The 13443-nt window shown below is 38.7% G+C and overlaps 1 protein-coding gene across 5 annotated transcripts in view; it reads left to right on the top strand.

Annotated features, from left to right (window-relative positions):
- PIGN (phosphatidylinositol glycan anchor biosynthesis class N) overlaps window positions 1-13443 on the top strand; it is a 107010-nt gene that overhangs the window by 7394 nt on the left and 86173 nt on the right. For all 5 annotated transcript variants that reach the window (XM_074897869.1, XM_074897865.1, XM_074897866.1 and 2 more), the window contains exons 2-3: window positions 8021-8275; window positions 12291-12412. In XM_074897869.1, coding sequence (XP_074753970.1) covers window positions 8049-8275; window positions 12291-12412 — 349 coding nt within the window. In that variant the 5' untranslated portion in view covers window positions 8021-8048. The remainder of the gene's footprint in view (window positions 1-8020; window positions 8276-12290; window positions 12413-13443) is intronic.

The following is a 13443-nucleotide window of genomic DNA, read 5'->3' as shown; positions in this document are numbered from 1 at the left end:
TTTTCAACTGATGTTAAAAAAAAATGTAAATATTCTTTGAGCTCTTTGCCTCAGGTTTGGATGTTCTTTACTGAACCACATTTAAAATTTAAAACAGATGTCATTTGTTATTATCCCTAAAATGCTCAGTTAAGATGTTGAATATAATATAATTTTAAACAGATGGTTTGAATTAAAAAAGCCACTTTGGTGCAAGAGCAAGTGGAGGTACTGTAGTTGCAGTTCCATTGTCTGGCAGAGCATGTTATGCCTCAATAGAGATAGAAAATGAAATTTTGGAAAGGAGTAAAAGGGACTTTATCATTATCCCACTTCTGTTCATAGTATGATTATACGATGAAGTCAAGATGAGGGTTTTGGGTTTCCTATGTTTAAGTGGTGTGTAAAGATATGAGAGAGTGTTATTCTGAGACTGGTAAACCTCTTGTATAAATTAATTTGTGCAGTCAGTAGGTGTATGTGCTGTGACAGCAGAAATTACTTGATTGCGTTTCTTGACTCTTTAAAAATTATCACTAGTAAGAGTATGTTAAGGACTGCTAGTACCATCTTAGATGATGTATCACTGCTATACTATGCAAAATACTGTCAGGCCACACAACTTCCACTTTACTCCCCTGCCCTAAGCAAAAGGATCATTTTTTATGTATGGACAAATTGTACAGTCACCACTTTGACAGTTTAAATTACAAAATACACAACACTGTTTAGCTGAAAAATGTATTAGCCAGAAACATAGCAGACATTCCCATCTATTTCTTTTTTCTGTAAAAGATACTTACTGAGGCCATTGATGCTTATTGAAAATGCATTTCCAATGGATTTTCTTCATCTTAACCAGCAGACTTGACAGTATTAGTGAAGGATGGTGTCTCTAAAAGAAATGAATAATGTACCTTGAGCTTCCTTTCTTGACACTTTATTATCCTTAAAAAAATATTCCTGCCAATGGGGCATATTCCATGTAGTATTTTGTCTGTGTTTTATTGCATATATGAAGAAAGAAAAATATAAATGGAAAATGTTACATTTCTCATGAAGAACTGTTTTGTAATGTGGTACAAGTATGGGTTTCTTTGCTTTATAAATAATGCTGAGAGATTATAACTTCAGAGGAATGCAGTTTAGGTGTAGATTACTTTGGGAAAAATGAGGATTGCACTTAATTATGTCAACCTTCCTGTTAAACGCTGGGGGACCTGATGCAGCTTGGGGCTATGGATGTAGCTTCTGCGGCATGAGTCAAAAAAAAGAAAAAAAATAAAAGTTTTGTCAGCAAGTTATAGATCAACTTGGAGAGGGAAAAACCCATGTGAAATAAACTGTCTGCTTCTTGTCTCTCATGGTTGGGCTTAAGTGGGTCATTGCAGCTGTCTTGCACCCCTGCCACTGTAGCAGTGGTTTAGTCCTCACACTGACATGACTGTTGGTGGGGAACTTGCAGATGATAGCAGGATGTTTTGGTAGTGTTTTGATAGGCGTGACTACAAAGAGAAGGTCTCTTCATCCCACCACCCGCCACCAGCTGGGAGCTGAACTTATCTTTGAGGCTTCTGGGGGGAAAAAAAAAAAAAAAAAAAAAAAGAACAAACCAACCAAAAAACCCTGTTCTAATCTGTTTGAATCATTTTATTCTGGAAAAATAATTGCGGTCAGGAGGTCCTTGCTCCTTTTCTTTCTTTAATCTCCTAGACTTTAAGAAAGGTGTCTGCTGGCTTGCTGGCTCTGCCTTCTTGTCTCTCAGAATGATTGCTCCCCTGCATCTGCTCACTGTCTTCACTGCTAATATACAACATCTAATAAAGTGAGAAGCTCTGAAGTCTGCTGAAGCCCCCCGCCTACCAGGACAGTGCTAATTTTCTACTTGCTCTGTTCACATGCACAACTTGTATTTAACAGGCAGTGAGTAGCTTGGTGGATCTTTAGTATTTTTATGTTAAGGATCTGAAAAGAGTCCTTATTTAAGAATCCACTCAGCTTTATGGTGTTGGCTCCAAATTATTTAAACAAATATCTTACCATGATAGTTTAAATTCTGACATACTGGAGGTTGGACAGTATCATTATTGGCTCTGTATTTAGTTTAGAGGGTGGTGACAGGAAAAAAAATATAGAAAGAATAAATCTGAGTTTGATACCTAGTTTACTAGTTGGGCTGAGTCTGCAGAGGAGGTGAATTGCCTGTCTGAACTGTATTATATAACATGTGCTATGTTTGAATGGGCAGTGAGAAGTGGCATGTGGCAAGTAGGTTGCGTCATGCTCTTCTATTATCTACAAGATTAGAAGCTTTTTTCTCTCCTCTTGGTGTGATAGGCAATGGCTTAACAGAAGTCAAATGATGCAGTCAGGATTTGGGCAAAGCTTGTGACTTGATTTGTGAAAACAAGGACTGTGTGAGGTAGCGTGCTAAGTCACTTGCTAAGAGATTGTCTCAAAATATCAGAGGACACAAAAACGCTGAGATATTCTTAAGTTTTCTTGACAGAAAGATGTAAGATATATTTTCAAGTGGCAGTTTGTTTATCCACTTTTTTGATGGTCAGGCACCTGAGGGCAGAGACATTTTTGTACTAGTAATAAATACTTAGATCTGGCTCCTTGTCCTCCAAACTGAAGAGGGGGGGTGTTTAATACACTTATGTTTTTCTTCTCTTGATGGGCGTGGCTTTTGCTTTTTCTTATAAGATAGTGTTTAATCTACTTTTTTCCTTTTATCCTTGTTATTTCTTTAGCATGCCTCGAGAAGTTTCTGCCTTGAACCATCAAGCACCAGGCTCTACAGAGAAATGTGCTCATCATGACCTTTGTTAACAGAACGGGGAAGAGGAAACTAAGGGGCTCTTTTCTTTTTTTCCTTTGCGTGGTATCCTGTAGAAGCTGGATTTAATTTCTGTCTCATGTGAGATACAGAGAAATAGTACATAGATAAGCATGTTTCCTGCTAGGGCAGATGCATACACAGTGCTGGCTGTGCTTTCTCTGTGCCTAGAAGGCTTGAGAGTAGACACTGTAGGTGAGGGATGTCAGAGCACCCAAATATTACTAGGTGAGCTGCTTTCTCCTCTTCCTAGCCAGAAAAGCATGCCAGAAGGCTGCTGGGCACCAAGGAGTTTGATACTGCTGCTTCTATTTGCAGCTTCTCCTGCTGCTGACAGGCCTGTCAGAACAGCTACGAGATCCTGTTCAGCCTCCTGTTCACACGTTAGACCTGCAGGTTCAGACTGGCTTTGGAACCACCCTGTCAAATGGTGATGCAAAAGCACAAAGGGGGAAGAAAAGAGGAGTGGAAGAGGTCTCTCTATGGCAAAGGACTTGGCTGAGTGAAGATGTGTGCATTTTCAAATTTAGAGGTGCTGTCAACTAGTTCCAGCTGTTCCTTGCACTAGTTATGTGAAGGCTGTGTCGTCTGCTAAGTGACATCCCTCCTTGGACTTGCAGCCTGAGACCTTGTATTGCATCTTTGAGAACAGAGATTATGTAATGATTCCACTTCTCTTGGAAATAGGTGGGGGGGAAAGGTGTAATGCTAGAGCATATCATAGGCAGAAAAACTCAGATGTCCCAGGAGATCTACACTGAGATTTTGCCACAAATCTCATTTTTCCTGTTTCTCTTTTTACTGACTCTTGAAGATTGTGTCCAGATCCTGTAAGAAGAGGATATTTTCAAGATAAATATTTAGCTTTTCCTTTCTGTATTGATGGCCCTTCATGTAAGAGATGACCCCAAGTGTCAATTTACACTTGAAATGAGAGATACTTATCTTTTTCTTCTGTTTGTGCCACAAACACTTGTAGCTGCAATTACACAGCATAAACATTGCTTAGCATTAATCCTCCTTTTCTATGGAGGTCCACTGACAAATCCCAGAGGTCCCTCTGTATTTTACCTTCACTTTCTTCCTTGATGGCTTACCTTTCATGGTTCAGTGATCCATGGTCAATCATTTTTTAATAGTAGGGTTCTGGGGGGTGGATGGCTGCTTCAAGAAGAGATATTTTTTCTCTGTTGCCTTGACATCCTTTAAATTAATGACTTCTCATATCAAGTAGCTAGAAATGCATGGACAAAATTCTCTTGTTCCTCAGCAGAATGAAAGGTAGTAGCCCATCCTGGATTCAAGAAGCTTAAATACCTTCAAATGTGAATTCATGTGACTTTGGCATTCCCTATTAGAAAAGAGGGTTGTCCTCTGATTTGTAGGACATATATTCTAACATTTGAAATCCAAAAGTTTGCATTTAAATGTTGATGTTGATAGTGAAATGCTGGCGGTCTGGCCTTGTCAGCTCTTTTGGCCTTAACATAGGTTGTAGCTGGGGTGACTGCTTTATCTCTCTAGGAGTGGTAAAGAACCCTCATTTTTCTTACCAGTTTATGTGCAAACTGGAGAAGACTTGTGAATGGTACCTCTGTTCTTTTTGATTTCTTTGACTTCCTGTCTTGCTGGCTTTTTTTAGTCAAAAGAACTGTGTGAAGTACCAGTTGAGAAAAATTCAGACAAGAAGTGAACCAGTATCAGCCAAGACCTGTTTCTGCACACCAATGGATCACTTACACAAGCTCTTTCTTAAAATGCAAACTGATTTTTATACAGGAAGGGGCCATTTCATCCTATTGTTCAACTATCCTCCACCCATATCTGTCTTAGACGGTGGTACTTGTACATTCAGAGGAACCTAGTGAAGGCATTTTTTTGGTCAGGGAATACTTCATTAATATCTGAATCTGTTTTCGAGATGTATTTGTCAGGTGTCTAATAAGTAATTTTGTAATTCAGTGAATAAGAGTGACTGACTGTGTTTTCTTGGTTACCTTTTTATCTGCACTAGGGGGGCTCAGAAACTGATCCATACGTATGGTTGTTGCAGTGTCTGTCAGAGGCAGCCAGTGGCTGTCTTCAGTCTTTAGGAAAAAGCTTTCTGTTAATTAACTTGTCCATTTTCATTCATGTTGCCGTACCTTTTAGGCAAACTAATGTTTCCGTATCATGGGTTAAAATAGAAACTTAACTGCATTCAAGGACCCAAGCCTTGCCATTCCCCTGAGCATCATCTCCCTTTGAGAGGACTAATGTGCACAGTTGCGTCATTGTTTTCTGATACAATCTCACTGCTCTGCTTTGTCATATAGCTCCTGCCTGCCCTGTTCATCTGTCAGAAAAGAGGATCTCTACAAAAAATGTCATCCATCCATGTGCCTGCTTGCTTTTCTTTTGCCCTTCTCAGTAGTCAAATACGTATCAGTTGCAGGCTGAGAAAAAATTGACGTCTGCACCAAGGGACATAGCATGTGTTGAGAGGAGCAGACACTGAGTTGGGAATGGACCTGTGGAAAGTTGGGTCCAAAAAAAGCCTCATCTTAGCTGTTTGTCCTACAGGGGTAGAATAGGTGCTTTCGTTTGGAGGTCCCAGAGAAATCCAGACAGTGATAAAGAACTTCCTTTTCCACTGAAAACCAGTTACTGGAAATGTTTTGGCCTTCCATGGTACTTTGGATGTTTGAAGAGGTTGTATTTCACAAATCATCTGTTTTAAACTTTAGTCACTTTGGGCTGACCAAATTTAGTTGTAACTTGGTCAAGATGAAAAGGTGTAGAAGGTCACTGGTGCCTCTCTAGAATTGCTGTAGACTGTATTTAAACCTTATTCTTTGAGTTGGAGCCTTCTCCAGGCTCAGATGAGTGCTTGTTTGCAACAGCTTGCCCAGTGTCTTAGTATTTTGAAAGCAAGACTGCCATTAGGAAAGGTACCAGGAGCCATTCTGGCATTCAGCTGAGATGCAGTCAGGAGCTATTTGTAAGTGTAAATGTGAGAATAAGATGCTCTTAAAGATGTTATGTCACAGTGATGATACACAAAGTCATGCATTAAAGGAGTGATGTAAGCTAAGGAGTGGCTGTGAGGTGTGTGGTAGAAGCAGGTGCACTGAGAGCTGCCTGTCTTGAAGTCATCTGGTGGTGATGAGCAGTTGGAAATGTACCCAGATGAATAGTCTAGTGTAATGTGGTAAAACTGTGGTTGCAAAAAAAGTCTCTCTTTTTAAAAATTAATTCTGTAGATCACTATAGTCTATGACAGCATTAAATTTGAATTGTATTGATTGCACTCCTTTTTCTGCAATCAAGGGCTCAGGCCTGGAGAGAGTTAAAGCAAAGAGAAATAGTTGGTGCTGAAAACAGATTAGGTGACTAATACTTTAAATAGAAAAATTTAGAATATGTTGAGCTGTAGAATTGTAGCACTGGGGGTATACAACAGCGTATCTGAACTAACTGCTTTGTTTAGTAGGGTGTTTAGTCTAATCAGTTTAAGGCGTGTATAGTTTGCTTTCTCTTATCAAACACAACTACATCAGAAAAAAGCGCCCTGTGGAAAATAAATCTGAATAAAATGAGGTCTGGCATTCAACTTAATGGTATTTCTGTGGCTGTGATTTCATGTATTTAAATTCATGCAGGAGCCATGAATACTGAAAAATAAAAAATAAACAAACTGATATTTACAAATATTCCAGGTCTCTTGGAATCTCACTTGTAGACATAACAGCATGTAAGTTCTGATTAATGAAAAGTAGTTTCTCTTTGATCACTTAAGCGTGACTACTATGTGTCTTCTTGAAACATTATATTTATCTCAATCTTGTTCCATGGTTTTCTCACCAAATCTCTAAAATGCGAAAATACTATATTAATGTTTCTGATGCGGACTGGAGTTGTTGCATCTTTGTTTCAGCAGGGAAAGTGAGTGGAATTGGAAGTTATGTTTGTTGCATACAGATCTGAATTTTCTTTGGATTAGTCATAATATATATTAACTTTAAAATCCTATTAGTGTGGGTTTTTTTGGCTGGTTTTCCTGGCCCTTTAAAATATTTATTTTAAACATCTTTTAGAGTTTTGTTCAGAGTTAAGGTTATGTGGTAGTGAAGCCTTTTTTCTTTCTTTGATAAGAATAATAGTCTTAACCATGTAGTGGCTGTCTGTGTCTGTCCAGCTACTGGAATTCTGTAAGTAACAAGATGAACTTATATACTGTCATTTAGAAGCACTAACTAGATTCTGAAATGGAGTTTATTTTAGAGAGGTGTGTGTATTTATAGGGGTAATTGAATATCTGAACCTCCCAGGCTGTTAGGAACATCTCTTTCTAAATTGGGGAGTGGAGGTGGTGTTATGGTTGATCATTAGCTAATATTTAAATAACGAAGTTAGCAGCTTGGGCAGCACTAGTAGTACTTTGTCAGAACTAAGACTCATTCAGGGTCAGATCCCACACTTAGCTGATTTGGATTGCCTGCAGTAGGCATCATATGAACCCTTCAGTACATGTGACAGATGTGTACATTTCCAGTGAACCTGTTAATAAACATATATGTATCCCTAACCTGACTTTAGAGGGTGACAGGGCAGAAAAAGCATTCAAAAAGAGAATATTATTATCCATGAACAATAATCCTTCAACTGGTGTTTTCTGCACTCAGTAGAGCAACTTTGTTCCTTTAAAAGCAGTTGTCTGTTCCTAGTCAGAATATAATGAGCCAGAATTGATAGTAAATGTAGAAGAAGCAACTCTGGGTGGATGTTTGCTGTAGGATGACTTTCCTTAGCTGTCTTTGGCTCGCGTTTGCCTGAATAGACCTCAACACTGTCAGCCAGTAGAGGGTAGTATGTTCATGGAGACATCGCATTCTCAGAGTCTTTATCACAGATGTAGGTAACAAAAAACAGCTGAATATCAGACAAACTGGCTTGATTCAATGGTCTTTTGAAGTCATCTGATACCCCACTAAATACCAGAGGTGAGCTGCTGAGACATAATGACTATCTGAAAGTCTGAATTAGCTGTGCAGTGCCTTTTGACCAAAACATCTGGGAAAAAGCTTGTTGGAAACAGAGACTGATTATGGATCCTGGGTAATAACTGTGGTTATGGTACTCCTGTTCTATAGAAAATGAAATAAATATTGATTCTGATAAGTCTCATCTGCCTAACTTTTTTTTCTTACTCCCTCTCAGCGTTGGACTTTGCCAGCCCACTGTTGCCATGGGTATACCAGTCTTCATACTTGCTGGTCTCCTTGTGCATTGTGTGTTCTTGGTCTCCATTTTTGAAATCTACTTCAGTTCTCCCCTGGTTCACGGTATGACTCCTCAGCAGACTCCGCTGCTGCCTCCGGCAAAACGTCTCGTACTCTTTGTTGCTGATGGTTTGCGGGCAGATTCGCTGTATGAATTGAACAGCAACAATACGCCCCAGGCACCTTACCTGCGGTAAGTCCATCTGAAAACACTACTGATCCAGGAGGTTTCCCTTCTGGAAGCAGCTCTGTGTAATGTTGAAAAGAGAACAAGAGGGACGATGGCAGCTGTGGTGGTTTGGGTACGGCCTTCCCTCTGCCTTTGAAGTAACACTTTTCAGAGTTACACTCTACAGAAATGTGTGAGTTTGTGTTGGTGTCCCTTGTTGTAAGTAAAGCTGCTAAACCATGAACAGAGTAAATTGAGTCAATATTGTCCTCTGAAAACTACAGCTAGCCAGTATCTGAGAGGGGTGTGAACTTTTTCCACATCAGCATGTTATCAATTCTGAAGCCTAACAGAGTCGTTCATTTAAAATGCTTCCTTGATGCTCACTTTAGGAGTAGTAGTTCATTAATGTGCTTGTCTTCTAAGCTACTGATGAAGGTTTTTAAGGAGTGATTAAAAAAGATGGCCTGAATGGATCTAACAGCAGGCTGCCACTTCCTATTTGTTCCACACTTCCTGCATGCATGGCCCTGCTGCCTCCCTTGTGCTCTCTGGTGTGTGTCTGATTGCTTAATAGAATGATTTGGTTTAAGACTGTGAAAAACTAATCCTGTCAAAAGAGTGTTAAGTCATATCCTTGAGTGCTTAAAACTAATTTTCACCAACCTTTCCTGTTTCCTTATAGCAAGATGACTGTTTGATCATAGGACAAATAATTTCTTTGACTAAAAGAAAAGAGATCGTGTTAAATAAGACTACTTTTGTGTAATAGCACTGATTGGGCTTGAATGTCAGAGCAAACATGAATAATCAATCTTCTGAAGCTGTTAGGACATTTGCAGTCTGCTACAGAAATCTGAAGAGCCCTTGCTACAGCACTTGCCAGCTTATAAGAGTTTAATTCTGCCTGCTTCTCTTGTTTTGTAAGGTGCTGTCTGCCACTGGCAGATGTCTGCCACATCAGTGAGTTTTCCATGTTGTCTTTTAGCAGGGGACTCCACACTTTGTCCAGAGCAGTTTCTTCATAGCAGTAAAACTGTTGTCTTTTGCACCATCAACAAGGTGTGACTGCCATAATGGCCCCATCACTAGGAGCAGTGGTGGGTAGTGACTAGGAAAGAGTTATAATGGGTATTTTTGCCATTAAGTGGTTTGAGTTACTCAGTTTCAGCCATTCAGCATTATCATGCCTATCTAGAAATATTATAAAGTTAAACCACATATTAGCTTGTCCAGTGTTGGGAAGTTTGCACATTTGCTGTCTCTGCTTTACCTTGTTTGTTGAGTTATGGGCTTTCTATTTCAAAATCTGTAGAAATAAAACATTGTCACCTGCTGTGAAAGTACATGGGTGAATGGAGGGGAAAGAACTGCCTTGTAATAAGCAAAAATGCTGGCAGGTCATGGAGTGGAATAAAATGCCAGTAAGGGTTTGAAGTGTCATCTGTATTTCTCTCATTGTCTTTTATGCGTATAAATGCATACGTGTGTAAGCATGTGTATGTGAACGATGATGAAAAGAAAAAGCATATGGCATGTTGTGCCTTCTGAAAGGTGGAGGGCCAAGCAGTCCAGGGCATATCTTCAGCTCTATTACATATCGTGATCCAGTTTTGAAGCAGGAGGCTCAGTGTTTTGTCACCAAAACTCTGAGCTACACAGCTTCTGTAAGTTACTTTTGTAAACAGGTCAGAAAGATCAGATGTTGGTTGCTTTAAGTGTTTCTTTTTTTATTCTGCCAAGTTATTTCTGTCTGAGCTTTCCTTTTTCAATAATACTAACCCAAAGTATATCTAGTTTAGTATAAAGTTCACTTTTTTGCACATTCATTCCTAAGTGCCAAAGTGTTTGGTCCCTTATCCACTTTATAATAGCAGGCAATGTAACAGCCAGATTATTTCTCATGCAGGTGGAGCACTTTGGGAACTATTGCATTGTTAATGAGGAAAGATTATCTTTAAATGAGCAAGGACCATTCCTGTAGCAATGTGGTATAAATAGAAACAACATTTTAGTAGGTACATAAAATTAATAATAAATATCCATTAGGCTTAGAGCAGATTGCTGACTGATATATGCCAAGTAACTAGTCTTTCTTTTAGAGATATTCATGAAAAATCTGTTTTTCAGCAGTGTTGCGATAGCTGTGAGGGGACACTAGGTGGTCTGAATTGCTGTGGCGGTGATTTTGGGGGAGATATTTTCTTTCTTGCTTGTTACGTTTCAGCCATATTACTACATCATAGCATTGTTATTATAGGTAGCTAATGTTTATACTGTCAAGGAAATTAATGGCTCTTCTGAGTAAAAGTATTTGATAATTCAAAATAGCTAAATGAATTTTGAACAGATAAAAAACATTATCTGGCTATATTTTTTCTGCCTAGTATGTGTTATTGTTGACTTCAGATTCTGTGATACAGCCCCACAAAAGCAAAGGTAAAGGATTACTTTCCAACTCAAAACAAATCAAATTCTAATGAAATTTCCTACCTGTTGTGACAATGAAGTGTCTGGAGGGCCAAAAGGGTTTTATTTTTGTCTTAACTTACACTTATGCTAGTGCAATACGTGTTGATCAGAGTCTTCAGTGAGAATAAATTAGAAACCACTTTAACAAATACTTAAATCCTTTTCTCAAAGTAGTACTTTTTTCAGTACAACTTGTCTTAAAACCTAGCTGAGATGAGAGCTAGGAATAACATGTTGGAGCGCTGTACCACCTTTTACATTTTTCACTGTAGTATATCAGCTATTCCAAATAGTCCTGTGAGCTTTCAAGTAGACCTGAAAATGTGAAGTCTAAGATGAGTTTAAAAAAAACCCCAAGAAGCAGCCTGTGAATCCTGCAAACTTAGAATAAAGCCTGAAATTTTACGTTGTGGTTTGATTCTTACTTCATTAGTGATAAATATATTTAGAGCTGTGAGCATACCAATCTTGTAATTAATAATTGTAGAAAATCTCTGTTAAAAATAAAGCATGATCTCAGAATCTACTTGAGCTACAACACATCCAATAAGTATAGCAAATTTAGTTGCTTATATTAAGAACACCAAAAATACAATTTACCACTAGATTTGACTCTTAGAAACTTCTTTGAATTTCCTCAGAAGATTCTGCTGCTTTTTTCCTAAACATTATTAGAAGCTATATCTTGGTGTGTTTTGTTTTCTCTTTCTCCTCTTGCTCAACAATGGGCAGTGAATCTTTCTCTTCTTCCAGAAGATGGAGACAAGAAAACAGCATATGGTAGCGCTCACCACCTTCTCTACAACAGGCTCCACCTGTTTGTATCTTCAGCAGACGAATAGTTTATGAGGCTGTTTCTTACACTTGGACTTTGTCCTTTATTTCCTTTGCTTTTTATCTGTTATAACTATTGTATGTGCATTATCTGTAGACAATTTATAATTTATGTATTTCTGTACATGTGGTGAGAAGTTATTCTCCTTCACTTTGGTGTAATTGCAAAAAATACAAGGTTTACATAAATTTTTCTTCGTGTTGATGAAATGATTTGCAGCCTAGATCTATGTGGTTTTTAAATTCTCTTGATGCCAACTTCTGATATTCAACACAGATGAAGGCAGACATGGTCACAAGACCTAATTATGATTGAGCATATTTAATGAGTAAGAGAAGACTGAACTAGACACTTTCAAGCTAAATGGAGGGAACAGTGAAAAGTAGCACCAGGCAGAAACCATCTGTTAGGGGCGAAAAAAGTAAGCTATAGCAGAAAAAAAAAAAAAAAAAGTATGTTAATTCTGAGCGTATTAGAACTCCAGCTAAACTCATTTGCTTGCAGTGCTGATGGGCCACAACAGTAATGTTCACTGTGGGGTGTTATAATATAGAACTACTTGCAGGTTAATGTTCTGCTTGTTTTGCTGCACAGGAGGTGGTAGTGAAAATCTGTTTTAGTCTGGGTTTTTTTGCATTTCCTACCTCATATCTACCTGTCACTTGTTTTATCTGCAATTTGTTACACTTTCAAGAAGTCATAAGTATTAATTGTCTTGTATCCTGTTTTCAGGGGTATTCTAGAGAATAATGGCAGCTGGGGGATCTCTCACACTCGGGTCCCAACAGAATCCAGGCCAGGGCACGTGGCACTTATAGCTGGATTTTATGAAGATGTCAGTGCTGTTGCTAAAGGTATGCTGGTCCTACAGCTTTGAACACTGTCCTCCAAAATAAGGTGTTTCAGTGTTGTGCTGGGCTTCTAGATGACTGTTGATAAATACCTGCATAGTGTCTTGTATACCAAGATTATATGGAAAAGAATAATGTTGGATGGATTTCCCACTCTTGATACTGATATCTATGAAAATAGTTTACTTAATATTTTGTAGCAGGGTAAAATTTAGCACTCAGAGTCTAAAACCAGAAGTGTCTTATGGAGTGACCTCTTCATGTGACAGGGTTTTTAATTACCATTTAGGATGTAACGGGAGATGGCAAAGTAGATGTCGCAAACCAGAAGTGAACTGCAGTGTCTTAGCTGAACCATTGCTAGGCTGAGTTGTAGAATCAGTAGCAAAATAAAGTGAAAACCCCAACTGTGTTTTTTGTCCAGAGCTGGTTGTTATTGCATGCTTGGTGGTTAATAACGTGGAACAAGCTTTCGCATTACTGACTTGATCTTTCGTATGGTCTTCTGCCTTCCCACAGGCTTCCAGGCCTGAACACTTGTAATGTTGTGTGTTGCCATGTGCCCAATCAAAAGGTTCATTCTTCTGCTGACATCTGCTACAAATGCAGGGTTGACAGGAATTGCTGTTAAGAGCATCTCTGTATTTCTGTCATGGAAACAGAAGATCTTGAAGGTTTGTGATGAGGTGGAACGTGACTGCTGGAAATAAGATATATGAGTGTGTAATTTATTGCCTAAAATGCCAAAACCTGAGTTCACACAACAGGGGATTTAGAATTCAGGAGAACTTCAGCTGTTTAGAAGGTAAACCAGCTGTGTGTTTTGTCTGAAGCCCTGCATAATGAGATTGGGTTAGGATTCCAGCTCACTTCCTAATGAATGGGGCCTAATTGCAGATACAGATTGAAATGGAACTAAAACCAAGGCTCTCAAAGTGGAGTTAATTGTCAAATAATCTAAAGGAAACTTTAAAAAAAACCCAAACATTTTGTATGGACTATCAATTTTAGCAGTCAATGAGATCTTCGGGCAA

The sequence above is a fragment of the Athene noctua genome, chromosome 2 (genome assembly GCF_965140245.1).
Source record: "Athene noctua chromosome 2, bAthNoc1.hap1.1, whole genome shotgun sequence".
NCBI lineage: Eukaryota > Metazoa > Chordata > Aves > Strigiformes > Strigidae > Athene > Athene noctua.
The sequence above is the reverse complement of the archived record's forward strand: the minus strand, read 5'-3'. Positions and strand labels throughout refer to the sequence as shown.